Source organism: Dendrobates tinctorius, unplaced genomic scaffold (genome assembly GCF_039654945.1).
Source record: "Dendrobates tinctorius isolate UK_male_01 unplaced genomic scaffold, ASM3965494v1 ptg000196l, whole genome shotgun sequence".
In the NCBI taxonomy this organism is placed as follows: Eukaryota; Metazoa; Chordata; class Amphibia; order Anura; family Dendrobatidae; genus Dendrobates; species Dendrobates tinctorius.
In genome coordinates this window covers 23139427-23167384 of record NW_027361863.1, presented here as the reverse complement: position 1 = coordinate 23167384, position 27958 = coordinate 23139427, and the positions used below count along the sequence as shown (strand labels likewise).

Here is a 27958-nt window from a genome sequence, read left to right as displayed (position 1 = left end):
CGGTGATCCCCCTCCTCTCCCGGTTATCCCCCTCCTCTCCCGGTGCTCCCTCTCCCGGTGCTCCCCCTCTCTCTCCCGGTGATCCCCCTCCTCTCCCGGTGCTCCCCCTCCTCTCACCTCAGTCATGATGCCGCTGGATTTCCGTGCAAGTCTTATGGCGCGTCCCTCTGTATCCAGGCAACCAGCCGTGCGCATGCGTAGTTAGGAGAGGCATGAAGGCTGTCACGTGACGAGATAATACCACGTGACCAGCTGTGAGGCAGCGACCGGCAGAGGGCGCCGGCCGCCGTGCATCCCTGGAGCGCTGTATACGGAGGGTGTGTGTACGTTTCCCGTACGCGCGGGGCCTGTCGCAGTGTGAGCTAATCATTAGATTAGTCATAGAGTGAGGAAAAAGCCCCTCCCCTTTGTCTAAACGTCTCCATTGTGAGGCTCCTCCCCTGAGCATCGCCTATAGAGCTCCAATTACCGACTGCTGCACAGCAGACAGGCACAGAGAGCCGAGCTGCAGTGTAAAGCATGGGGACAGCACTGCTGAAGCCAGAGGGGAGCGGTAACAGACGTATGTGGGGTCCATGCGTATCCGTGGGCGACCGTTTCCATGACACTGAGGGAGTTAGAGGGAAGACCACCTTCCTCTCCAGTTTTAATAGCAGCACAGACGTTAACCCTTTCGTAGCTGGGCAATTTTACATTTTTGCGCCCACACCGCTGATTGGCCGCTTTCTGTGTACACAGTGCATAGGCAGAAAGCGGCCAATCAGTGTTGTTTGCAGCCAGGGTTTTTTTTTTAAATAATTTCATGCCTTTTTCCCCTTTTGTAGCCTGTAATGAGCCTCCTGTCCGTTCCTCCATCCAGACGTGTCAGCCGGTGGCCTCGGCTCTGCCCGCGTGATCCCTTTATCCCGGCTCAGGGGAGGATTGTGTGGTCTCGCCATTAACCCCGCGGTGCCGAGTGCCGCCAGCGTCTCAGGTAACGTCTCCCCACACTCCGAGTCCTCACTTCACCGCACCGCACCAAGCAATTGGACCCCAGAGAAGATTGGGGCGCAGGAACCCGTCCAGCAAAGAGTTAAAATCTTTCCCCTGGAGACTTTACACATTGACATGTTTACACGCAGCCGTCCGTGGAGCTGTCTGGAAGTGAGAGAGTTAAAATCCGAACTTCCCCTTTAAGTCTTCTAAATTTAAAGGGGATGCCTTTGCTGTGAGATGGGTGGGCTTGTAATACTCATGGACCCTAAGGCTGTGTGCACACGCTGCGGATTGTGGTGCGGATTCTGTAAAATCCGCAGGTCAAAATATCTGCGGTTTTACCTGCGGATTGCTCTGCGGTTTTGTCCTGCGGTTTTTCATCTCCTCAATGGAGGAGATGGCAAACCGCAGCAGAATCCGCAGAAAGAATTGACATGTCAATTCTTTCTGCGGATTGAAAACCGCAGATAATCCGCGCGGAAAATTCCGCACCGTCTGCACTGCGGTTTTTGATTCCCATAGGGAATAATGGTACTGTACACCGCAGCAAAATCCGCAGCGTGTGCACACAGCCTGACGCCTCCCTACAGATCACAGCTCCTCTCGCAGGTGTCAGCCGCTCCCTGCGCTCGTGAGTAAGCAGGTGAGTCACTGGTGATGACTCACGCGCTCGCCTTTCTCACCAGCTTCTTGTGTTACCGAGGATTGGAAAGTTTGTGCCCCCCCCCCCCCCCGTGTTTTTTTTTCTTAGAAAATGGAACTGCAACAATGAAGGCAGGAAAAAATGGGAAATTTGGAGGATTTAAAGGGATCTTCTGGGAAACGTATATTTTTGCTTGAAATATAAGTCAATCAGAATATGTCATCCGTGTATGAATGCGACCTGCAGTGGATATAAAAAGTCTAGACACCCCTTTTACAATGCCAAGAATAATCATTTCCCCCTCTAATGTCTCCTGTAATCAGCGCAGATCCATTGAGAAAAAATCTGAACGCTGCCAGAAACTCACAGGGGGCTGCAACAAAGTATGAGATAAGGGTGCGCAGATTTATGCAACCACATTATTGTACTTCTTTTGATTTCTTTTTCCATTCACAAAGATTTCAGTTTGTTTCTGATTGGATTTGTGCAGATTATGGGCAGAATAAAGGGGGAAAGTTCTGAAATTATTCTTCTTTGTAAGATTTTTTTTTACATGAGAAAAACCTGGGATTTTACCACTGAACGGCCCATGTAGATGTGTGGAGAAAATATGTAACAGATGTAGGTTATGGATGACGCAATGTTATGGGGGATCTGTGGGTGACGCGCTGTTATGGGGGATCTGTGGGTGACGCGCTGTTATGGGGGATCTGTGGGTGACGCGCTGTAATGGGGGATCTGTGGGTGACGCGCTGTTATGGGGGATCTGTGGATGACGCACTGTTATGGGGGATCTGCGGGTGACGCGCTGTTATGGGGGATCTGCGGGTGACGCGCTGTTATGGGGGATCTGCGGGTGACGCGCTGTTATGGGGGATCTGCGGGTGACGCGCTGTTATGGGGGATCTGCGGGTGACGCGCTGTTATGGGGGATCTGCGGGTGGCGCGCTGTTATGGGGGATCTGCGGGTGGCGCGCTGTTATGGGGGATCTGCGGGTGGCGCGCTGTTATGGGGGATCTGCGGATGACGCGCTGTTATGGGGCATCTGTGGATGACGCGCTGTTATGGGGGATCTGTGGATGACGCGCTGTTATGGGGGATCTGTGGATGACGCGCTGTTATGGGGGATCTGTGGATGACGCGCTGTTATGGGGGATCTGTGGATGACGCGCTGTTATGGGGGATCTGTGGATGACGCGCTGTTATGGGGGATCTGTGGATGACGCGCTGTTATGGGGGATCTGTGGATGACGCGCTGTTATGGGGGATCTGTGGATGACGCGCTGTTATGGGGGATCTGTGGATGACGCGCTGTTATGGGGGATCTGTGGGTGACGCGCTGTTATGGGGGATCTGTGGATGACGCGCTGTTATGGGGGATCTGTGGATGACGCGCTGTTATGGGGGATCTGTGGATGACGCACTTTTTATGGAATATGGAGGGAATATAAAAAAAAAAAATGTGGTGCTTGGAAGATGGAGATAAAATAAACAATTGAAAGTGGAAAAAATTGTGGCAGGAAGGAATTTAAGGTCCGGTGTTGCGGACCCCTTTACAATCTTTGTGCTCATTTGCAGTTCCTCAGTGTGACACTAGATGGCAGCATGTATGTCCTCCGCTCTGCACACTTTTCCTGGTTGCTGATTGGCCACATTTTTCTCTTTTCAGTCTTTGTTCTGAGTTTATTTATGAGATTTTTCACATTTTTCTTAGTTTTCTTCTCACTGATTTTTCCTTTCAATCCTTCCCTTGCCGCCATGATTCTCCCGATCGCCGTCCTCTGTCCCCCTCGGGTGCGGCAGTGATTAATATTTGCCGCTGGTCTCCACCGTTTGGCGTTTCCTGAGCACAAAAATAGCCGAGAAAGGGCAAAAATTGTTATTATTTGTGAACTTGAGGTTCTAGAGACAGGAAGACGGGGAGGAAACGAGGGAGGCAGCCAGAGCGATAAGAGGGGCCGCGCCAAAGATCACAGAGGAAGGGGATGTGCCTGGTGTCCTACAGTTACTCAGAGCTCACTGCCAGCAAATACCCCAAAGCCTCCACAGTATCGTGTGTGCACGGTATGGCCGTAGTATCGTGCGTGCACGGTATGGCCGTAGTATCGTGCGTGCACGGTATGGCCGTAGTATCGTGCGTGCACGGTATGGCCGTAGTATCGTGCGTGTACGGTATGGCCGTAGTATCGTGCGTGCACGGTATGGCCGTAGTATCGTGCGTGCACGGTATGGCCGTAGTATCGTGCGTGCACGGTATGGCCGTAGTATCGTGCGTGCACAGTATGGCCGTAGTATCGTGCGTGCACGGTATGGCCGTAGTATCGTGCGTGCACGGTATGGCCGTAGTATCGTGCGTGCACGGTATGGCCGTAGTATCGTGCGTGCACGGTATGGCCGTAGTATCGTGCGTGCACGGTATGGCCGTAGTATCGTGCGTGCACGGTATGGCCGTAGTATCGTGCGTGCACGGTATGGCCGTAGTATCGTGCGTGCACGGTATGGCCGTATAATATGTGCAGTGTAGCACTATTATGTGTATATGATGACACTGTTATGTGTGCATGGTATAGCAGTATTTTCATGTGTACACGGTATAGCAGTATTGTGTCCACAGTGTGGCTTTTTTTTGTGTGTGCACAGTTTGGCACTATTATTAGGTGTTCATGGTACAGTTCTCCAGTGTATGGCTCTGTTATACACTGCTCAAAAAAATAAAGGGAACACTTAAGCCTGTTTCACACATCCGTTTTTTGCATCCATTTTTGTGTGAAAAAACGGATCCGTTTTTTTGACGGATTCGAGGTAACCGCTAATGGAAGTCTATGGGACCAAAAAACGGATCCTCCAAAAAAATGGCGGATCCGTTTTTTAACAGAAAACGACGGATTTGGACGGATTTTAAAAAACGGAAGTGTGATCCAGGCATTAGACAACAGAATATAACTCCAAGTAAATCAAACTTCTGTGAAATCAAACTGTCCACTTAGGAAGCAACACTGACTGACAATCAATTTCACATTCTGTTGTGCAAATGGAATAGACAACAGATGGAAATTATTGGCAATTATCAAGACACCCTCAATAAAGGAGTGGTTCTGCAGGTGGGGACCACAGACCACATCTCAGTACCAATGCTTTCTGGCTGATGTTTTGGTCACTTTTGAATGTTGGTTGTGCTTTCATACTCGTGGTAGCATGAGACAGACTCTACAACCCACACAAGTGTCTCAGGTAGTGCAGCTCATCCAGGATGGCACATCAATGCGAGCCGCGGCAAGAAGGTTTGCTGTGTCTGTCAGCGTAGTGTCCAGAGGCTGGAGGCGCTACCAGGAGACAGGCCAGTACACCAGGAGACATGGAGGGGGTCATAGGAGGGCAACAACCCAGCAGCAGGACCGCTACCTCCGCCTTTGTGCAAGGAGGAACAGGAGGAGCACTGGCAGAGCCCTGCAAAATGACCTCCAGCAGGCCACAAATGTGCATGTCTTGATAATTGCCCATAATTTCTATTCTATAATGTCTATTCCATTTGCACAGCAGCATGTGAAATTGATTGTCAATCAGTGCAGCTTCCTATGTGGACAGTTTGATTTCACAGAAGTTTGATTTACTTGGAGTTATATTCTGTTGTTTGTGTTCCCTTTATTTTTTTGAGCAGTGTATATACAATGTGCACTGTATGGCAGTATTCTGTAAGCTGTCTGCACTGCTATCATGTGCACTGTGGCTATTCCTCTGTGTGCAGTGTGTGGCACTATTATGTAAGGACTGATATTGTCTGTGCACCCAAGTCTCTTAGACACTAGGGGTGAGGTGCAGCTGTTACTTCCCACCCCTCTGTGGAGCGATGGCACTGCTACATGTGCACTGTATGGCAGAGGTATGTGGCAATTGTGAAGCAACACTGTGTAAATGTTGGGTGGTATTATCAGGAGTTTACTGCATGGTGCTATTCTATAAGCACTGAATGATTCTATTATATGGGCACATGATGATGTGGATACAGTGCGGCACAATTATGAGCACCATATTACACTATTATACAAGCGCTGTAGAAGATTCATGAGTCCATGGAATGGCGCTATTCTGTATGGAGAGATTGAAACCAATTATTGGACCACAGTGGTGGATCACTCTGCTCTACCACTGGTCATGGGGCGCTGTATGGCAGCATTATGTGTGCACGCTAATGCAGTATTGTGTGCATTCGTTATGTGCTCACTTCATAGCTCTGCTATATAGACACTTTATGACCCTGTTATATGGGCACACTGCAGTATTATCTTATCACTGTAAAAAATATCTATTATGTCGAAGTACTGAACATGCTCCTTTGTGGGCACTGTATGTCGGCATTATGTGAGCGCACTGTGTGACAGGGTTATGTGAGCGCACTGTGTGACAGGGTTATGTGAGCGCACTGTGTGACAGGGTTATGTGAGCGCACTGTGTGACAGGGTTATGTGAGCGCGCTGTGTGACAGTGTTATGTGAGCGCGCTGTGTGACAGTGTTATGTGAGCGCGCTGTGTGACAGTGTTATGTGAGCGCGCTGTGTGACAGCGTTATGTGAGCGCGCTGTGTGACAGCGTTATGTGAGCGCGCTGTGTGACAGCGTTATGTGAGCGCGCTGTATGACGGCGTTATGTGAGAGCGCACTGTATGACAGTGTTATGTGAGCGCGCTGTGTGACAGCGTTATGTGAGCGCGCTGTGTGACAGCGTTATGTGAGCGCGCTGTATGACGGCGTTATGTGAGAGCGCACTGTATGACAGCGTTATGTGAGCGCGCTGTGTGACAGCGTTATGTGAGCGCGCTGTGTGACAGCGTTATGTGAGCGCGCTGTGTGACAGCGTTATGTGAGCGCGCTGTGTGACAGCGTTATGTGAGCGCGCTGTGTGACAGCGTTATGTGAGCGCGCTGTGTGACAGCGTTATGTGAGCGCGCTGTGTGACAGCGTTATGTGAGCGCGCTGTGTGACAGCGTTATGTGAGCGCGCTGTGTGACAGCGTTATGTGAGCGCGCTGTGTGACGGCGTTATGTGAGCGCGCTGTATGACGGCGTTATGTGAGAGCGCACTGTATGACAGTGTTATGTGAGCGCGCTGTGTGACAGCGTTATGTGAGCGCGCTGTATGACGGCGTTATGTGAGAGCGCACTGTATGACAGTGTTATATGAGCGCACTGTGTGAGTGTTATGTGAGCGCACTGTATGACACTGTTATGTGAGCGCACTGTGTGACACTGTTATGTGAGCGCACTGTGTGACAGCGTTATGTGAGCGCACTGTGTGACAGCGTTATGTGAGCGCGCTGTGTGACAGGGTTATGTGAGCGCGCTGTGTGACAGGGTTATGTGAGCGCGCTGTGTGACAGGGTTATGTGAGCGCGCTGTGTGACAGGGTTATGTGAGCGCACTGTGTGACAGGGTTATGTGAGCGCACTGTGTGACAGGGTTATGTGAGCGCACTGTGTGACAGGGTTATGTGAGCGCACTGTGTGACAGGGTTATGTGAGCGCACTGTGTGACAGGGTTATGTGAGCGCACTGTGTGACAGGGTTATGTGAGCGCACTGTGTGACAGGGTTATGTGAGCGCACTGTGTGACAGGGTTAGGTGGGCGCGCTGTGTGACAGGGTTATGTGAGCGCAGCTTGATGTTGCTGTGGGCACTGTACAGCCCTATGTTGTAGACATTTTATGGCAGTGTTGTCATGGCAGTATGTAGTTGGGTTTGGTTTAAACAGCGTATGGCGGTGTTATTTAGCACTGGATGAGGGTGTGATGCCATTATTGGGGCAGTAGTAATTTCTCTCCTTGTTGTTATATTGCAGATGATGCTGTGTCCTCCCTCCTCCAGGTGGCGCTGTCCATATGAAATATTATAAAGCCATGATATGACTGATGAATACAGCAGCGCCACCTGGAGGCAGTCGGTACATGAAACAATATAACCAGCACCACCTAAAGGAAGAGTAGGTTACTGCAAGTAAAAAAAAAAAATTAGTAGTCTGAAGCCTGGACCAGATCATTGGTGATATGGAGAGGAAATGATCGCCGCAGTGGGCAGAATATATGTATACACTCACTGGCCACTTTATTAGGTACACCTGTCCAACTGTGTGTTAAGACTTAATTTCTAATCAGCCAATCACATGGCGGCAACTCAGTGCATTTAGGCATGTAGACATGGTCAAGACAATCTCCTGCAGTTCAAACCGAGCATCAGTATGGGGAAGAAAGGTGATTTGAGTGCCTTTGAACGTGGCATGATTGTTGGTGCCAGATGGGCTGGTCTGAGAATTTCAGAAACTGCTGATCTACTGGGATTTTCACGCACAACCATCTCTAGGGTTTACAGAGAATGGTCCGAAAAGGAAAAAAAATCCAGTGAGCGGCAGTTCTGTGGCCGGAAATGCCTTGTTGATGCCAGAGGTCAGAGGAGAATGGGCAGACTGGTTCGAGCTGATAGAAAGGCAACAGTGACTCAAATTGCCACCCGTTACAACCAAGGTAGGCAGAAGAGCATCTCTGAACGCACAGTGCGTCGAACTTTGAGGCAGATGGGCTACAGCAGCAGAAGACCACACCGGGTACCACTCCTCTCAGCTAAGAACAGGAAACTGAGGCTACAATTTGCACAAGCTCATCGAAATTGGACAGTAGAAGATTGGAAAAACGTTGCCTGGTCTGATGAGTCTCGATTTCTGCTGCGACATTCGGATGGTAGGGTCAGAATTTGGCGTAAACAACATGAAAGCATGGATCCATCCTGCCTTGTATCAACGGTTCAGGCTGGTGGTGGTGGTGTCATGGTGTGGGGAATTTTTTCTGGGCACTCTTTGGGCCCCTTGGTACCAATTGACAATCGTTGCAACGCCACAACCTACCTGAGTATTGTTGCTGACCATGTCCATCCCTTTATGACCACAATGTACCCAACATCTGATGGCTACTTTCAGCAGGATAATGCGCCATGTCATAAAGCTCGAATCATCTCAGATTGGTTTCTTGAACATGACAATGAGTTCACTGTACTCAAATGGCCTCCTCAGTCACCAGATCTCAATCCAATAGAGCATCTTTGGGATGTGGTGGAACGGGAGATTCGCATCAGGGATGTGCAGCCGACAAATCTGCGCCAACTGTGTGATGCCATCATGTCAATATGGTCCAAAATCTCTGAGGAATGCTTCCAGCACCTTGTTGAATCTCTGCCACGAAGAATTGAGGCAGTTCTGAAGGCAAAAGGGGGTCCAACCCCTTACTAGCATGGTGTACCTAATAAAGTGGCCAGTGAGTGTATATACATGACTGTCTGCGAGTACAGGCGCTGCACATGTCTATATAAGCCCGTGGCATCGCTGGTACACGAGCCGCATTCCTGACGTGTCTGTGATAACTGAACACTCCATATCGGAGATATGCGGCCGCCGCTCTGACCGCTGCAGGGGGGCACATATTTATACAGTCTGCCTTCCTGTACAGAGACATGGATATACACAGACGGATCCTGTATATACAGCGACCGCGCAGGAACCGGTCACATGTGTACATTTAACCATTTCAGTGCCTCATCATGATCCAGTGAAGACGCACACCGCGATCACGACGCGCTCTTTAACCCCTTCATCTCTGGGCAATTTGTCCAGTTTTGTGCTATTTTTAATTTTTTTTTTTTTCCTCCCCTTCTTTAAGAGCTGTTACTTTTTTTTTTTTTTCCCCCCCATTCATTTTTCCATATAACATACCGGAACATGGAATAAAGAAAAATTCCACGTGCGGTGAAATAAACGCTCTTCAGCCAGCGTAGGGCGGTGTTTTAATGTTTTGTATTTTGTAATTTAATTTTTTTTTATTATTACGGTATTTTTCAATTTCCCCCGAGAATTTGAACCTGCGATCGTTTGTGCTATATCTATCACCCCGCTACGGTATTACAGTATATAGCGAAAAATATATTATCCTGTGAAGTCCAGCTGTTGGCCGAGCTTTATAGGAGGGTCAAGATGGCAGCGGCAGAGACGAACCATCGGCACTCCGCCATCGCGGCATCCGTTACCAGTCAGTGATTGACAGTGGCATTTAAATGGTTACACAGTAGCTCAGAAGCAGGTGTCGGCAGTGTGACCCCGCTCCATACCCCTGCACCCAATGTAGAACGTACTCTTGCGTCCGGCATAGAGAATGGAGTTGTCGGAGTTTTACTTAAAAATGTCATCAATATCAGATCAATGGCGGGGTCCGACTCCCGACACCCTCCCCCCCCCCCCCCCCCGATCATCTGACTGAGGGGCCACAGTGCTCCGGAACTGACACAGCGCCACACACTGTGTAGTGGCCATGACTGGTACTGCAGCTCGCTCACTCATAGGAATGAATGGGAGACAGCTGCTGTACCTTACATGGCCACCACACAATGTGGGATACAATTGTAGCAAACCCTCAGCTGCCAGCGGTATGAGGGTGTACAGGATTTAGCTCTTGAGTGTAAATCAGCATGTGTTTCTTTATGAAAATTGCTATTAAGTTGAAACTCAACATTAGAAAAGTGCAGCACTTTATATGACGTTTTCAGCTTTTCTTACATGTGACCCATATATTAGAAGGTATGTAAGTAAAGCGCCATGGAATAAATGGCGCTATAATAATAATGTGTTATAGTGACTCCTGCGGGACTCTTACTACAGGCTGAGAGGGAAAGCTAGTAATGTAGTCACTGACCGTGCACAAATGTGAAAAAAAAGAAAAGCCGTAATACAAGGCGTACTGTGTCTTTAAATCTGGGGCACAGTGTTGGCTTGTTAACCCTTCGTCTCCCAGCAGTGCAGAGTTCCCACCATTGGGCAGAGCACACAAAGCCTCGGTCTGTCCGGACACAGCTGATGCAGATGTGGAACTTAGCGCTCTGCGGTTAAGGTGGCGCTGGGGGTGATGGCCGCCGCTGCTGTACGTCACGGCCGTGCACGGCTCAGAAGGGCGGCATAGCACCGTATGTGGCGCCGTACACCCGGCCTCGCTCTTTCCACTCGTTATTATTTGTTCCGTTGTCTTGTTTTCCTAAAAATTGTGACATCCGCAACAATGTTGCAATTAATGATTGTGCTCTAATTTACTCCCTAGATTCCAGTTCCGGTTATAGAAGTCCTCCAGCCACTGAAGGGTTAACCCTTAAGGCCGCAGTCCTCCCATTCTACGACTTTGATGCTGATCCTCCTCGCTCCACCTTAACAGTGCAAAAGAAAAAAGTTGAGCAAGTTTTTTTTTTTTTTTTTTTCTTGTTCTATGTGTCAGTGATGACATTCAGGAAATAGTGAGACAGAAACAAGAAGGAGAAGGACAAGACCAGAAGGGAACCCGGACACTGAGGGGCCACAGCCTCCCCGGAGGGCCCGGACCCCTGAGATTAAAGATGGACTAAGCTACGATTCAGGAGAGAGGGCTCCGCTCCCCCCCGGAGAAGTAAGTTTCCAAGCGTCCAGCTTCATCTTATTAACTTGGCTAAAAATCATTGTTGAGCAAGCGGGAATATGAGCAGGCAACACATCTTAAAGGGGCAGTCACAGAAAATTAAATGGGAAATGCACAAACTACAAGGAGGGAACTTGGTGATGGTGGACCTCATTTATTGTAAACCTCCCTAAAAGAGGGAAATTTTCATCCAGGCTGCCATTGATGACGAATCGTGTATAATGCAGGGGGTTAAAGTTCATAGACGTAAGGAATCTATAAGAGCACCTCATATAAGGGAAGTGTAAGACACTGCATAGATTATGGCACCGATGCCCCCGCCACCTGCAGCCGCTATACGGGGCACAACATGAATAATGCTCAAGGCAGAACGTGCCACCACCCCGTGAGCGGATCAGTAGCATGAGATGCCCACGCTGAGGCCTGGATGCTCTTCCTGTGGTTGCATGGCAGGTGATACTATTTCCTCCTTCATCAGAGGTAACACACTCTATTAAAGAGACATTAACCCTGCTGTCTGTGTTTTCCCCATTGATGTGCAGCTGAATGTAAAGTATAGTTGTAGAGGGGGTTATATCATTCGATATTGCTCCCTGTTATCAGCCAAAGGCTCCCTCCAAGGGATCTTCCCGGGATGGCCACCGTGATGTCACTCAGACTCGAGCAGCAGAGGGAAGGTCAGGATGACAGCAGGCGACAGCCATAGACACATGTCTGTGAATGGAAACCTTTCTGGTTACACCGGAGGAATGAGATCCCTATTTGTTACAGTGTATCAGTGCAGAGAATTCTCCTTGAGCTCAACTCCGCATCAGCTACAGTCTGTGCCCCGGACCCTGCACTGATTACTGGCACCTAAACTGACACACTGTGACAATCTACACAAAACTGGTACTGTCCCTTTAAGGTTACTGTCCCTTTAAGAGTGGAGGATGTTTGGGGTCAGTATTTGTATCATATGAATAAGATCTCACACTGATTTCCCGTGTCCTGTCCGTGGATTATCTCAGGAAGGAAGGAAAGTGAGGAGCGTAAGTAATGACGCCGCGCTAATAACACCGCCATGGTGTCACTACTGGTAGGGAGGGGGAGGAGAGAGAAGAGGCTGCCGGACATCTCCAGACCACTTATCCCCAGGAGACGGTCAGCTGGCCAGAGAGATGACTATTAGGGGATATCACAGGTGTGTGTTACGAGGAGAAGTCCCACCCTTGGGACCCCCAGGATCGGCAGAGTACAGGGGCAGCGGCACTCTGTGAGCACCATGTGTGACTGTGCTGGTACCGCAGCTCCTCCATGCTTAGTCTCTGACTCCCGGACATCACTATGTCGTCAGCTCATGCAATGGAAAACCCCTTTAAATATAGGTCATTGGACAGCATTACCCCACTGCTCTGTACATCAGCCATGTCCCATAGCCCCGGGCCACACTGGGACTTGTAGTGCTACTGATCTAAGGTACATTGTATGTGGTCTCTCCATCCGTCCGGTGCCAACTTGGGGCCACTCAAGTCTTTACAGATCCTTTCTACGTCCGTTTATCATTACTTTTTATTCACTTTACACCCGTCCTCCACCTGCTCGGCCCCCAGGTTACACCCGTCCTCCACCTGCTCGGCCCCCAGGTTACACCCGTCCTCCACCTGCTCGGCCCCCAGGTTACACCCGTCCGCCACCTGCTCGGCCCCCAGGTTACACCCGTCCGCCGCCTGCTCGACCCCCAGGTTACACCCGTCCGCCGCCTGCTCGGCCCCCCAGGTTACACCCGTCCGCCGCCTGCTCGGCCCCCCAGGTTACACCCGTCCGCCGCCTGCTCGGCCCCCCAGGTTACACCCGTCCGCCGCCTGCTCGGCCCCCCAGGTTACACCCGTCCGCCGCCTGCTCGGCCCCCCAGGTTACACCCGTCCGCCGCCTGCTCGGCCCCCCAGGTTACACCCGTCCGCCGCCTGCTCGGCCCCCCAGGTTACACCCGTCCTCCACCTGCCTCACAATGGCTTCCAAAAGGCTGCATACAGTTAAATGGGAATCTGTCACCAGACTTTTGCTCCCTCATCTGAGAGCAGCATGATGTAGGGGCAAAGACCCTTATTCCAGTGACGTGTCACTTACTGGGTTGTTTGCTGCAGTTTTGATAAAATCCCTTCTTCCTCTGCTGCAGATCTAGCAGTTCTCTGAATGCTCAGCTCTGCATAACCTCGCCCACGCCGCTGATTGGCAGTTTTCTACCTATGCACAGTATAAACAGAAATCTGCCAATTAGTGGTGGGGGTGGGATTGGACTACATGGCATGGAAAACTAATCCTGCAGTGATGATCTCCTGCTGATAAAACTGTGATTTTTTATCAAAACTGCGGCAAGCAGCCCAGTAAGTGACACAACGCTGGAATCAGGGTCTCTGCCCCTACATCATGCTGATGTCCGATTAGGTCGCAAAATAACTGTTGATGTATTCCCTTTAAGGCCACACACAATGCGTCAGGCTTTTCATATAAATCCCTTAAAAAAAGGGTTTCAGAAGTGACGTCTGCCCACTTAAACAGATGGATTCTGACGTGGACACAGAATAAATGTGATGTCAGTTCGTTAGTGCAGTGCCCCCATAGTGCAGAGCATCCATGCAGTGCCCCCATGCGGTGCCCCCATAGTGCAGAGTATCCATGCAGGGCCCCCATAGTGCAGGGCCCCCATAGTGCACGGCCTCCATAGTGCTGAGCCCCCCATAGTGCAGTACTCAACATCATGTCCAGTACATTGTTGTATCTGTGGATTGACTATGTCCGTACGGTTTCCTGTTTACTGATTTTTCAGTTTCTCGGTGCAGTAAATCACCTCTTGGTGCAGGGAAACCATCAGCAAGCTGCTGCTAATGATCTGTGTCAGTGTAGCACTGCATGCACCAGCATCGGATCGGCTCATCAATAACCCTGCAGTCTGGCCATTATCTAGAGTGAGATTATTCATTGTGGGAATTCGCTTTACATGAAGCCAAAATAAAATCGGTCAGCAGCAGCATATCCCCTGCTTCCTGACGGTTTCCATGTAACAACAGTTCGTTTTTGCATATTGGTAAAACTGAAATCTAATTCCAGGCCGCAGACAGGTTAGTGAAGATCTACCCGGAGATCCCAGAGGCGCAGGTGGAGCGGCTCTCCACGGGGTGAATAAGTGAAGCAGTTCGTCCTGTAGTTTTGAGGCCGCGGCATCGTTTCATCATCAGATATTTCTGGCTGTGCGATGATGTAGGACTGTGACAGCCTTGTCCGACCTCCCTTCGTGTCAGTGAGTTACATAGGAGTTCTGACCTTACATAGAAGGCATTCTGAAAAAGAAGCTGCAGTGTAAAGCATGAAGGAAGGACAGTGCAGCTCTTCAAGCCTCTCAAATGAGAGACAATGTATGTTAGACTGTAAGAGACCATGCAACTAAGTTGGTGTCACTGCTCCTAGCTGTGCTCTAATAGAGCAGAGCTGCAGTGTAAAGCATAGGGGAGAGCCAGTGCTGCGGCATGAGCATATGATGAAACAGGATCCGACTCCAATAGATAATTGATGTGATCTGGACTCGTTCTTCATAGCTGGCCTTTCATAGTCATTGTACTAGAGAACAGCTGCAGTATAAAGCAATGGGAGAGGTAAAGAGCGTCAGTCTGACCCTTTAGGGAACAAGGAGGAGAGTGTCAGACTCTGAGACAATGATCACAGCCATATTGTGATATCCAGACTCCAATACACAATCCTCCAAGCCGGAGCCGCTGCAGTAAGTTCTGCCCTAAGTAAGCAGTGCTGCAGTGTAAAGTATAGGGAAGAGACAGAGCAACAGATTGAAATTTACTTCCCATCTTATTAGAGGCTACAGATAGAAAACAAGATGGCGTTTGTGTTCATAGTTCTACATTTTTATAGAGAAGCGTTACAGTGTAAAGCATGGGGGAGAGAAAAAGCAGCAGTTTCACCCTAAGAGGAGACAGGAGGAGGACTGATAATGCAACTGAGCTAAACTCGGTGGTCACAGCTGCGATCCAGTGGAGCAGAGCTACAGTGTAAAGCATGGGGGATAGAATAGGCCACAGTAAGAAGACACGATAATACTACAACAGGCGATGCAGCTCGTCTGGACTCACTGGTCATAGCTACAGTGCCTTGCGAAAGTATTTGGCCCCCAGTTTTTGAATTTCCACAAAAATTTAAAATAACCAATAAATTTCGTTCAACTTCACAATTGTGTCCCACTTGTTGTTGATCCTTCACCAAAAATGTACAGATATGTGGGAAAAGGTTGAAAAGTTCCAGGGGGCCGAATACTTTTGCAAGGCACTGTGTGACCTGTTGGAGACGAGCTGCAGTTTAAATCATGGAGGGGATCATGGAGCCCGTCTTATCAGATCGTGGATTACAGGTGTCCTTGTACCAAAACGGATAATGCAGCCAGGCTTCATTCACTGACCTGAGCAGCATCCTGGCGGAGCAGGGCTGCAGTTAAAAGCATGGGGGAGGTAAGTGCTACTTCCTGAGACCCACGGTGGTATTTACACTGCCTCAGAATTCAACCGACAGTGCAGCTAAGCTGAAGGTGCTGCTCATACCTGTGAACTATGAGAGCAGCGCTGCAGTGTAAAGCATGGTGAAGAAGAAGGACACATGGCCACCAGAGGGAATACATGGAGTAGTACACTCTGGTGAAAGGGAAGGTAAAACCATCAGGTTAGAATGGGTTAATGTATCTGCCAGCTGTAAAGATGGCAAACCATTGTGCGTGTCTGGGTGGAGGTGACGGGGGCCGCACCCTAATAATTACACCGTGTGCCGAGACTCAGACCCGAATATTTAATGTGTTCTTCTGCAGATAGGAAAGAGGAGCGGAGGTGAGATCAGACACCGCGACCGTCAGGTAACGTCTCGTTTTCCGACACCAGGTCCCTGCATGTGATAGGCATCAGACCTGGGACGTGGCCACGTTATCCTTGTGTCATGTGACTCACGAACGACGTCGGTGCAACATTCGTGCAGCTCATCCAGTCTTGTGTGAACGAAGTCCTGCAGCTTTGTAATCAACTTCAGCTCTCAACTCCAGGATCTCTGCATTGCTGGATCTGTGTGAGCCCGGACTCCATGCACAGCTGCATTGCTGGATCTGTGTGAGCCCGGACTCCATGCACAGCTGCATTGCTGGATCTGTGTGAGCCCGGACTCCATGCACAGCTGCATTGCTGGATCTGTGTGAGCCCGGACTCCATGCACAGCTGCATTGCTGGATCTGTGTGAGCCCGGACTCCATGCACAGCTGCATTGCTGGATCTGTGTGAGCCCGGACTCCATGCACAGCTGCATTGCTGGATCTGTGTGAGCCCGGACTCCATGCACAGCTGCATTGCTGGATCTGTGTGAGCCCGGACTCCATGAACAGCGGCATTGCTGGATCTGTGTGAGCCCGGACTCCATGCACAGCTGCATTGCTGGATCTGTGTGAGCCCGGACTCCATGCACAGCTGCATTGCTGGATCTGTGTGAGCCCGGACTCCTAGCACAGCTGCATTGCTGGATCTGTGTGAGCCTGGACTCCTAGCACAGCTGCATTGCTGGATCTGTGTGAGCCTGGACTCCTAGCACAGCTGCATTGCTGGATCTGTGTGAGCCCGGACTCCATGCACAGCTGCATTGCTGGATCTGTGTGAGCCCGGACTCCATGCACAGCTGCATTGCTGGATCTGTGTGAGCCCGGACTCCATGCACAGCTGCATTGCTGGATCTGTGTGAGCCCGGACTCCATGCACAGCGGCATTGCTGGATCTGTGTGAGCCCGGACTCCATGCACAGCTGCATTGCTGGATCTGTGTGAGCCCGGACTCCATGCACAGCTGCATTGCTGGATCTGTGTGAGCCCGGACTCCATGCACAGCTGCATTGCTGGATCTGTGTGAGCCCGGACTCCATGAACAGCGGCATTGCTGGATCTGTGTGAGCCCGGACTCCATGCACAGCTGCATTGCTGGATCTGTGTGAGCCTGGACTCCTAGCACAGCTGCATTGCTGGATCTGTGTGAGCCTGGACTCCTAGCACAGCTGCATTGCTGGATCTGTGTGAGCCCGGACTCCTAGCACAGCTGCATTGCTGGATCTGTGTGAGCCCGGACTCCTAGCACAGCTGCATTGCTGGATCTGTGTGAGCCTGGACTCCTAGCACAGCTGCATTGCTGGATCTGTGTGAGCCCGGACTCCATGCACAGCTGCATTGCTGGATCTGTGTGAGCCCGGACTCTATGCACAGCTGCATTGCTGGATCTGTGTGAGCCCGGACTCCATGCACAGCTGCATTGCTGGATCTGTGTGAGCCCGGACTCCATGCACAGCTGCATTGCTGGATCTGTGTGAGCCCGGACTCCATGCACAGCTGCATTGCTGGATCTGTGTGAGCCCGGACTCCATGCACAGCGGCATTGCTGGATCTGTGTGAGCCCGGACTCCATGCACAGCGGCATTGCTGGATCTGTGTGAGCCCGGACTCCATGCACAGCTGCATTGCTGGATCTGTGTGAGCCCGGACTCCATGCACAGCTGCATTGCTGGATCTGTGTGAGCCCGGACTCCATGCACAGCTGCATTGCTGGATCTGTGTGAGCCCGGATTCCATGCACAGCTGCATTGCTGGATCTGTGTGAGCCCGGACTCCATGCACAGCGGCATTGCTGGATCTGTGTGAGCCTGGACTCCTAGCACAGCTAGATTTTTTGCACCCATTAATTAAAATAGGTCACTTGCATTTTTTAGAAAATATGCAGCATAAAAAAACTCTGCAAAACTTCATGGTGGGAAGGTAGCCTCCTAATCTGCGGCTGTAGACACAACGTCTGCTCAGGCTCCGGTCTCGTCCATTTCTCTAGTTTTAGGAACAAGGGAACAGTGACGTCAGACGTTATCGGGTTCCTCTGGCTTCTGGATTTTTTTTTTTTTTTTTTTTTTTTAAGAATGGATGAAGTTTTCTTCATTTAGGACTTTTTTTTCTGCTTTGTAAAAACCAGACACCGAGCGCTGGCCCCAGGACTCTGCTGATTGGCTGCTCCTGCCGATAACCTCACCACGGTATATGTCGGTATATGTCGATCCTGTAACGTCCTTAGAATTTTTACTTAGGGCTCGTGTCACTGGATTTCTTGTATGATCCAAGGACCGGGGACTGATTACTGGGCTCCAGACCAAGGTTATGTGCACAAGCATTTTTTTTTTTTTCCAGATATATACGCTCCAAAAACCTGACGGAAAAAATGCTAAAAGAAATGGTCATATGCTCTGAACGTAAGACCCACACTGTTGTGCCCGCTGCGTCTTTTGACTTTCTTTAAACCTCTTCAGGTTTTGAAAAAATGACCTGACCGTTCTTCTGGCCAATCACTAATAAAAAAAAATGTAGTTCGGTGACATAGGGGGGGCAAAGAAACGGCATAAAAGCTGCCAAAAAATGACCGTTAGTGTTTTCCTAAGGAGTCTTCTGCTTGTACGCCGGTGTATTATTAGTTGCACATATCCCAAGCCTCTCTAAAAGGGCCTGTGCCCTAATAACTTGGCTGCTTGTGTATCGGTAGAGATCCAGTTGGATCCTCTAATGATCAGTTATAATGTATGAAGAGATCCAGCAGTAAGCGTTCATTCTCCTGCAGCGCCACCACTGGGGAAATGAAGTATTACACTGTTTTCATTGCATTCAGTGGGCTCTCTGTGAAGGGCACGGATGTGTTATGTCCTCAGGAGTGAGAGCTGCTCCTTACAGCCCCACTGGGTAATTTAGGGCAGTCTCATATTAGGAAAGGACCCGCTAAGTGTATGTGCACCCTTTTTTTTTTTTTTTTTTTCTTTGAGCAGAAACTATCCAAGTCCTCCTAAAAATAAAAAACTCCCCAAATACTTGGTATTGCCCCCCCCCCCCCCCCCAAAAAAAAAAAAGCAAAAAACCTGTGTTTTTCATACCTTAGGGGTATTGCACCTGCACCATCCTGTGCGGCAGGGAGGCGGTACACTTATACTTCCTCTCAGGTGCACAGGTGACTAGTGAGAGGCCGCAGAGACCGGCCTCTGTCTGCAGCCGCTCCCTTCCTGGAGCCGGACCGAGAAGCTGACATTTCTGTACTAGTGGCACTTAGGAAGCGCAGGGTGTAGTGCAGGGTGTAGTGCGGCTTCCTGCAGCTGTGCGGGCGGCAGACAGGATCAACGCTTCAGATCTGTACAAGCCGCTCCAAAAGCCCCCGCGCCTAATAATGACTGTAGATGGGGCAGAGAGGGTGAACTGTGAGATCCCGAGACACTGGGGAACGTGGATCCACCGCAATGATCACACTACATCTACCAGCAACACAGGCCAGAACCCACCCGACCACGACCGAGCAGCACACCGTACGCTGACACTCAGGACAATGGTACTGACACTTGGGGTACAGGATAATGACGCTGACACTGGGGGTACAGGATAATGACGCTGACACTGGGGGTACAGGATAATGATGCTGACACTGGGGGTACAGGATAATGACGCTGACACTGGGGGTACAGGATAATGACGCTGACACTGGGGGTACAGGATATTGACGCTGACACTGGGGGTACAGGATATTGACGCTGACACTAGGGGTACAGGATATTGACGCTGACACTAGGGGTACAGGATAATGACGCTGACACTTGGGGTACAGGATAATGACGCTGACACTCGGGGTACAGGATAATGATGCTGACACTGGGGGTACAGGATAATGACGCTGACACTCGGGGTACAGGATAATGACGCTGACACTGGGGGTACAGGATAATGACGCTGACACTTGGGGTACAGGATAATGACGCTGACACTTGGGGTACAGGATATTGACGCTGACACTAGGGGTACAGGATATTGACGCTGACACTTGGGGTACAGGATAATGACGCTGACACTTGGGGTACAGGATAATGACGCTGACACTTGGGGTACAGGATAATGACGCTGACACTAGGGGTACAGGATAATGACACTTGGGGTACAGGATAATGACGCTGACACTTGGGGTACAGGATAATGACGCTGACACTTGGGGTACAGGATAATGACGCTGACACTTGGGGTACAGGATAATGACGCTGACACTTGGGGTACAGGATAATGACACTAGGGGTACAGGATAATGACACTAGGGGTACAGGATAATGACACTAGGGGTACAGGATAATGACGCTGACACTTGGGGTACAGGATAATGACGCTGACACTTGGGGTACAGGATACTGACACTAGGGGTACAGGATAATGACACTGGGGGTACAGGATAATGACGCTGACACTTGGGGTACAGGATAATGACGCTGACACTTGGGGTACAGGATAATGACGCTGACACTTGGGGTACAGGATACTGACACTAGGGGTACAGGATAATGACACTAGGGGTACAGGATAATGACACTGGGGGTACAGGATAATGACGCTGACACTTGGGGTACAGGATAATGACGCTGACACTTGGGGTACAGGATAATGACGCTGACACTTGGGGTACAGGATACTGACGCTGACACTAGGGGTACAGGATAATGACACTAGGGGTACATGATAATGACACTTGGGGTACAGGATAATGACGCTGACACTTGGGGTACAGGATAATGACGCTGACACTTGGGGTACAGGATAATGACGCTGACACTTGGGGTACAGGATACTGACGCTGACACTGGGGGTACAGGATAATGACACTGGGGGTACAGGATAATGACACTGGGGGTACAGGATAATGACACTGGGGGTACAGGATAATGACGCTGACACTTGGGGTACAGGATAATGACGCTGACACTAGGGGCACAGGATAATGACACTGGGGGTACAGGATAATGACACTGGGGGTACAGGATAATGACACTCAGGGTACAGGATAATGGCACTGACACTTGGGGTACAGGATAATGGCTTACTGACTCTTGGGGTACAGGACAATCTATAACGCCTTTCTCTTTCTCTTTAGGAGCACGATGCAGGCTGGGATATTTAAGGTGTGTCTGGTGGTGGTGACCGCAATCGTGAATCATCCGCTCCTCTTCCCAAATAACAACACCTTTCCTGCTAATGACGACCTAATTGTGGAAAAATTACGGGAAAGAGAAGAAAACTTAAAAAAAAAACAACTGGAACTTGAGCAACTTTTATTCCGTCCAGAAGAACCAGAGGAGGAGAACACCGTGAGAGAAAGTGAGACAGAAGGTGGATCCAGGTGGGACTTCTGGAGTACAGTGTCTATGCTCATATTTCTCATTATTGAAGTATGGCGGCAAGACTTTAAGGACAACAACTCCCAAGAGCAAAGCAAAGAGGAGGATGATCCAGTGTTCATAGGAAATAATTGCCATGGTGTGTCACTTCCCAACAAGTCGATGTTGACCATCTTTCATGACCAATACATCCGAGCCACCACCCACGATGCAGTGAGAACCAGGGAGTTTGTGGAAGGTTTTGCAGATGATCTGCTAGAGGCGTTAAGAAGTTTGTGCAACCGAGATACCGATATGGAGGTGGAGGACAGCATCTGCATTGGTAGCATGTACGAAAACTGGAGGGTGAACAAGCCACTGATGTGCGACCTACTTGTACCCTTTGCACCACCAGATCCCTATCACTTTAGGTGCCAGCCATGGGTCTCTGATTCATCCATTGGTCCAGATAAACAAAATCATGGAACGATTCTTGTCTGTGGCCCTGATGATGAACGTTCCGGCTGTGTATGTGACAAGAAAAGACTTGGAGAAGATATGTTATGTCTTCTTCACCATCCCACCAGCAACCAAAAAGTGAGCAAGGATATCAATTTGCTGTGTTCTAAAAACACCAACTACCTAGACATTGACCAGGTCATGAAATGGTTCCAGACATCCTTGACCAAAGCATGGAGCAAAATTTCCCACAAGTATGAGTTTGAGTTGACCTTCAGCCACTTGGACTCTCCTGGAGCTTTGAGAGTCAAATTCAAGTCAGGAAAAGTCATCAGCTTCAACATCACCCCAGTAGTCCAGTATGAAGATACAGACCTCTATTTTATTTCCCATTTTCCCAGCATGCCTCGTGAAGTCGCCTCTGGCATTTACTGGATGTTGTCCTTCGCGGTCTACGAGAGAAGGTTCCTCAAGGACTTTGCAAAGAAGCTTCCCGATAATTCATGCCACCTCAGCTGCCTACAAATAATGACTTTTCTCCATTCCAAGCAGTGTCACATAACTGGGGCAAGTGGCCTCACCACGTACCACCTAAAGACAGTCCTTATGCATCTTCTGCTTAGTCGACCCTCTTCCGGTTGGGGCAGAATTTTCCTAGAGGACCGGTTACGAGATATGTTCAAGAGTTTGGAGAAAAGTCTCGTAGAGAAAAAGCTCTACCACTTCATGGTTGGAAATGTCAAGCTTCCGGACACCGTGAAACTCCCTGAACACTTTCGAGAAGCAGAACCTGTTAACCTTTTCCGTTCCTTTGTCCTCAACAGGGACCTTTATCAGAAAACTCTATCCATGTTCTATGAGATGTTGAAGAATGCAACCGTTGTCATTAATGAGTACAGCTTACACCTGCCCAATGGTACCGCCAACAAACCTTCCCATCAACCACATTTTTAGCCTCAGCCATGACAGTATTTTCTATTCCCTCCAAGGACGGATTGATGTCCACAATGACTATTTTATAGAAAGGTTTCCATTATCTACAATCATCCCGATTTCTAATAGGATCGGTCATTGCTTTCCATAGTGGTGTTTTTTTTTTTTAAATAAACGTTTTTTATTACAGAGACCTGAGATATTCTATATTTCAGTCCTCCTGTAATATCAACATTTTAATGTATTCAAGTGTTATTTACACCTGTATTAAAAATAAAAAAAGTTCACATCGGCCATTTTAAATTGACATCTAGTTCTGCTTATGTTTTTGGATGTCCATCCACCACTTTATATAAAAAAAAAAAAAAACGTAATGAGAGAACTTGTAAGGTGTTTGTTGTCATTATTCCAGTGGTTCTGTCCAACCAAAGACCAATCAGCAAGTGTCATCTACTACAGATACAGTCATGATGTTGGTAGTAAAAAATTGGTGAGCAGACCCCATGATATTTGCAACACCTGTGAATAGAAAAATTGCATTGAAAAGGTCTTGACTTCATTCTTGAATATTCAACCTGGATTATGGTATAGCATTCTTATCTCATCCAAGACAAATCTCAGGATGGAGCATCTTCTGTAACTCCAAATATGCTGTATTTGATCCAAATTGGTAATTACGGCATTCCTGATTGCCATGGGATAAAAAGGGCGGAGTGGTGCTGTTTGGCTAACTAATATAACGGCGTTTATTATAAGCGATTACAATACTTTCTCCTATGTACAAGAATATAACTACTATAATACTGCCCCCTATGTACAAGAATATAACTACTATAATACTGCCCCCTATGTACAAGAATATAACTACTATAATACTGCCCCCTATGTACAAGAATATAACTACTATAATACTGCCCCATATACAAGAATATAACTACTATAATACTGCCCCTATGTACAAGAATATAACTACTATAATACTGCTCCTATGTACAAGAATATAACTACTATAATACTGCCCCATATACAAGAATATAACTACTATAATACTGCCCCCTATGTACAAGAATATAACTACTATAATACTGCCCCCTATGTACAAGAATATAACTACTATAATACTGCCCCCTATGTACAAGAATATAACTACTATAATACTGCCCCTATGTACAAGAATATAACTACTATAATACTGCTCCTATGTACAAGAATATAACTACTATAATACTGCCCCTATATACAAGAATATAACTACTATAATACTGCCCCCTATCTACAAGAATATAACTACTATAATACTGCCCCTATGTACAAGAATATAACTACTATAATACTGCCCCTATGTACAAGAATATAACTACTATAATACTGCCCCTATGTACAAGAATATAACTAGTATAATACTGCTCCTATGTACAAGAATATAACTACTATAATACTGCCCCTATATACAAGAATATAACTACTATAATACTGCCCCCTATCTACAAGAATATAACTACTATAATACTGCCCCTATGTACAAGAATATAACTACTATAATACCGCCCCTACGTACAAGAATATAACTACTATAATACCGCCCCTACGTACAAGAATATAACTACTATAATACCGCCCCTACGTACAAGAATATAACTACTAGAATACCGCCCCTACGTACAAGAATATAACTACTAGAATACCGCCCCTATAAACAAGAATATAACTACTATAATACTGCCCCCTATGTACAAGAATATAACTACTATAATACTGCCCCTATGTACAAGAATATAACTACTATAATACCGCCCCTATGTACAAGAATATAACTACTATAATACCGCCCCTATATACAAGAATATAATTACTATAATACTGCCCCTATGTACAAGAATATAACTACTATAATACCGCCCCTATGTACAAGAATATAACTACTATAATACTGCCCCTATGTACAAGAATATAACTACTATAATACCGCCCCTATGTACAAGAATATAACTACTATAATACCGCCCCTATGTACAAGAATATAACTACTATAATACCGCCCCTATGTACAATGTATTTTGCAGACGGGTAGAGAGTTATGGATCAGGTTGAACAGGTCATGTTGTGGGGTCTGTGTTATGTGTAGATATGAAACATGTTGGATTTTTCAGCTAGTAATACTTGCCCTGCGGGGCTCTTTGTCACTGTTGCTAATTCCTCTTTATGGTGTGACATCATGGATTGCGCTGCGTTAATCCTCATTTTCTATAAAACCAGCATGACACATAAGAGATGATTCAATAAACCAGAAGCGTTGTGTGGCGACATGTTCTCTGAGTCTGCTCCATGGATCCCACCAGTCGGATTTCTGCATACTCTTTTAAATGTACTCCCATCCAGTAGTGCTGGAGCAGGACTTTGAACCATCTTAGACTTTGTTCTACAGGAATATCTGCCAATGTGAGCAGGTCATTGGATAGAGGTCCTGACGTGCATTGAAAGGTCCGTTCCACCTCATCCCTCAAATGCTTTATAGGATTAAGTTGTAGGGACTGTTTTGGTTGGGGAAACATGAAAAGCCACAATCATGTGGACCTGAAACCCATCCATGACTATTGGATCCTTGTGAAATTGGGCATTGTCGTTCCGCCATAGGATCCATAGCTGCCACAATGCTTAGGTAATCACTACTAACAAAACATCCAACCACAGCTGCCAGAGTGTGTCAAGAAAACCTTCCCCGCCATTACTCCACCAGCCTCACCGGAAGGGATCATCCATTGACAGGTATCAGAGGAGCCAGGGTGTACCAAGAAAACATTCCCCACCATTACTCTACCTGACTCACAGGAATGGATCATCCATTGACAGGTATCAGAGGAGTTGGGGTGTACCAAGAAAATATTCCCCACTGTTACTCCACTAGCTCCACATTAAGGGATCAATTATTCACAGGTATCAGAGGAGTCGGGGTGTGCACAAAGAACACATTGCCCACCGTTTCTCCATCAGCCTCATAGGAAAGGATCATCCTTTCTCAGGTATCAGAGGAGCCGGGGTGTGCACCACGAAAACATTCCCCGCCATTACGATTCTTACTCTCATACGCATCTTGTCACAGAGATCTGGATTTATCTGAGAAGAAAGAGCAAAGAGAGAAAGAAATAGGGGAAAGAAAGAACAGAGAGCGAAAGAAAGAAAACAGAGGGGAAAGAAAGAACAGAGAAAAAATAAAGAGGGGAAATAAAGAAAGAACAGAGAAAAAGAAATAAAGAGAAAGAAAGAGGGGACAGAAAAAAAGAACAGAGAGAGAAAGAAAGAGGGGAAAGAAAGAACAGATGGAGAAAGAAAGAAAGAACCGAGAGAGAAAGAGAAAGGAAGAACAGAGAGAGAGCAAGAAAGAGGGGAAAGAAAGAACAGAGAGAGAGAAAAAAAGGGAAAGAAAGAACAGAAAAAGAGGGGAAAGAAAGAACAGAGAAAGGAAGAACAGAGAGAGAAAGAAAGGGGAAAAGGAACAGAGAGAGAAAGAAGGGACAGAAAAAAAAGGGAGAGCAAAAGAAAAAGAGGGGAAGGAAAGAACAGAAAGAAAGAGGGGAAAGAAAGAAAGAACAGAGAGAGAAAGAAAGAGGGGAAAGAAAGAACAGAGAGGACAGATAAAAAGAAAGAACAGAGAGAAAGAGAAAGGAAGAACAGAGAGAAAGAAAGAGGGGAAAGAAAGAACAGAGAGCAAAAGAAAGAACAGAGAGAGAAAGAATAGAGAGGGAAAAAGAAAGAAAAAACAGATAGAGAAAGAAAAAGAACAGCGATAGAGAGAAAGAGAACAGAGAGAAAAAAAGAAAGACAAAAAGAAAGAACAGCGAGAAAGAAAGAAAGAACAGAAGGAAAGAAGTAAAGAAAGAAAGAACAGAGGAAGAAAGAAAAAGAAAGAAAGAGGGGAAAGAAAGAAAAAGAAAGAACAGAGAGAGAGAGAACGAAAAAGAGAAGGAAAGACGGAACATAGAATGAGAAAGAAATAGAGAGAGAAAGAACAGAGAAAGAAAGAAACAGAAAGAAAGAAAGATTCTATAAAGATACTATAGCAGCCCGGCTCCCATTGTAGTGCCCACGTGAGCCTCCCGGTGCAGGACATATCATGATCCGCTCACATGGCTGGCATCCCCAATTCCAAGGCGATCCTGCTGTCTGCGCTGTCGGAGGAGGACACGGTGATGGATCTGAAGCATTCCTGGTTCCGTCACAATCTCCTCATGAAATTACCTCATTTCCAGTCAGCTTCCAGAACATCACTTCCGGTGGACCATCATGTGCGAGTTTTAAAGTGCTCCTCAGGGCTCCGCCGTGTACTCCTGTGTCCGTGGGAAAAGCCCGCTTTGTATGCCTCATACACACTTGGCTCTGCTCCGTACATCACGTACACATGTGACTCCACTCCATACACACAGGGCTCCGCTCCGCTTACCCCATACACATGCAGCTCCACTCTGTACACCTTGTACACACATGGCTCCGCTCCGTACACCTCTTACACACGTGGCTCCGCTCCGTACACCTCGTACACACATGGCTCCGCACTGTACACCTTGTCCACGCGCGGCTCCGCCCCATACACACGTGGCTCCGCTCTGTACACCTCATACACGTGCGGCTCCGCTCCGTACTCACGTGACTCTGCTCTGTACGCCCCAAACACACACGGCTCCGCTCTGTACACCTCGTACACACACAGGGCTCCGCTCCGTACACCTCGTACACACGCGGCTCCGCTCTGTACACCTCATACACACGCGGCTCCACTCTGTACACCTCATACACACGCGGCTCCTCTCCGTACACCTCGTACACACGCGGCTCCGCTCCGTACACCTCGTACACACGGCTCTGCTACATCCACCCTGTAAACCCCTCCTGACCCCACACAGAAACTTGACCTCATCCAGCACCATGACAACCAGCACAGCAGAGTCCTGCAGACACAGTGGCCCCTGATCATGTGACCCTTGACTCCTCCTCTCCTGTGACCTCATCACAGGTCCTGTGCGCGCAGCCACAGAACAGCCCAGCCACATCAATGCAGGCTGCGGTGGGTCTCTGGGAGGGCGTGGATGGGGTCAATGCATGGGGGGGGTGGCGGCTCAGTGCAATGCGGGAAAAATAGCGTCCTGGGCGGGAAGCGGGTGAGGGGTGTCAAAAACAGGACTGTCCCGTGAGAATCGGGATGGTTGGGAGCTATGTAATAATAATCTTTATTTATATAGCGCCAACATATTCTGCAGCACTTTACAGTTTAACAGTTTC

At 48.3% G+C, this 27958-nt stretch overlaps 2 protein-coding genes across 12 annotated transcripts in view; one reads left to right on the top strand and one right to left on the bottom strand.

Annotated features, from left to right (window-relative positions):
• The window catches only part of CFAP58 (cilia and flagella associated protein 58), a 96761-nt gene extending 96465 nt beyond the window's left edge, over positions 1–296 (bottom strand). For both annotated transcript variants that reach the window (XM_073553064.1, XM_073553063.1), the window contains exon 1: positions 118–296. In XM_073553064.1, the coding sequence (XP_073409165.1) occupies positions 118–195 (78 nt within the window). In that variant the 5' untranslated portion in view covers positions 196–296. The remainder of the gene's footprint in view (positions 1–117) is intronic.
• Positions 191–22991, top strand: ITPRIP (inositol 1,4,5-trisphosphate receptor interacting protein). 10 transcript variants are annotated; one of them, XM_073553067.1, is made up of 4 exons: positions 191–317; positions 825–973; positions 10739–11077; positions 21070–22991. In XM_073553067.1, the coding sequence occupies exon 4, from the start codon at positions 21077–21079 to the stop codon at positions 22703–22705; it is 1629 nt and encodes a 542-aa protein (XP_073409168.1). In that variant the 5' UTR covers positions 191–317; positions 825–973; positions 10739–11077; positions 21070–21076; the 3' UTR covers positions 22706–22991. The 10 variants fall into 10 exon arrangements, with proteins under 10 accessions (XP_073409168.1, XP_073409167.1, XP_073409169.1 ...); XM_073553066.1 differs by having other exon boundaries at positions 254–357; XM_073553068.1 differs by lacking the exon at positions 191–317 and adding an exon at positions 412–562 and having other exon boundaries at positions 10910–11077.
• Positions 22992–27958: the final 4967 nt, after the last annotated feature.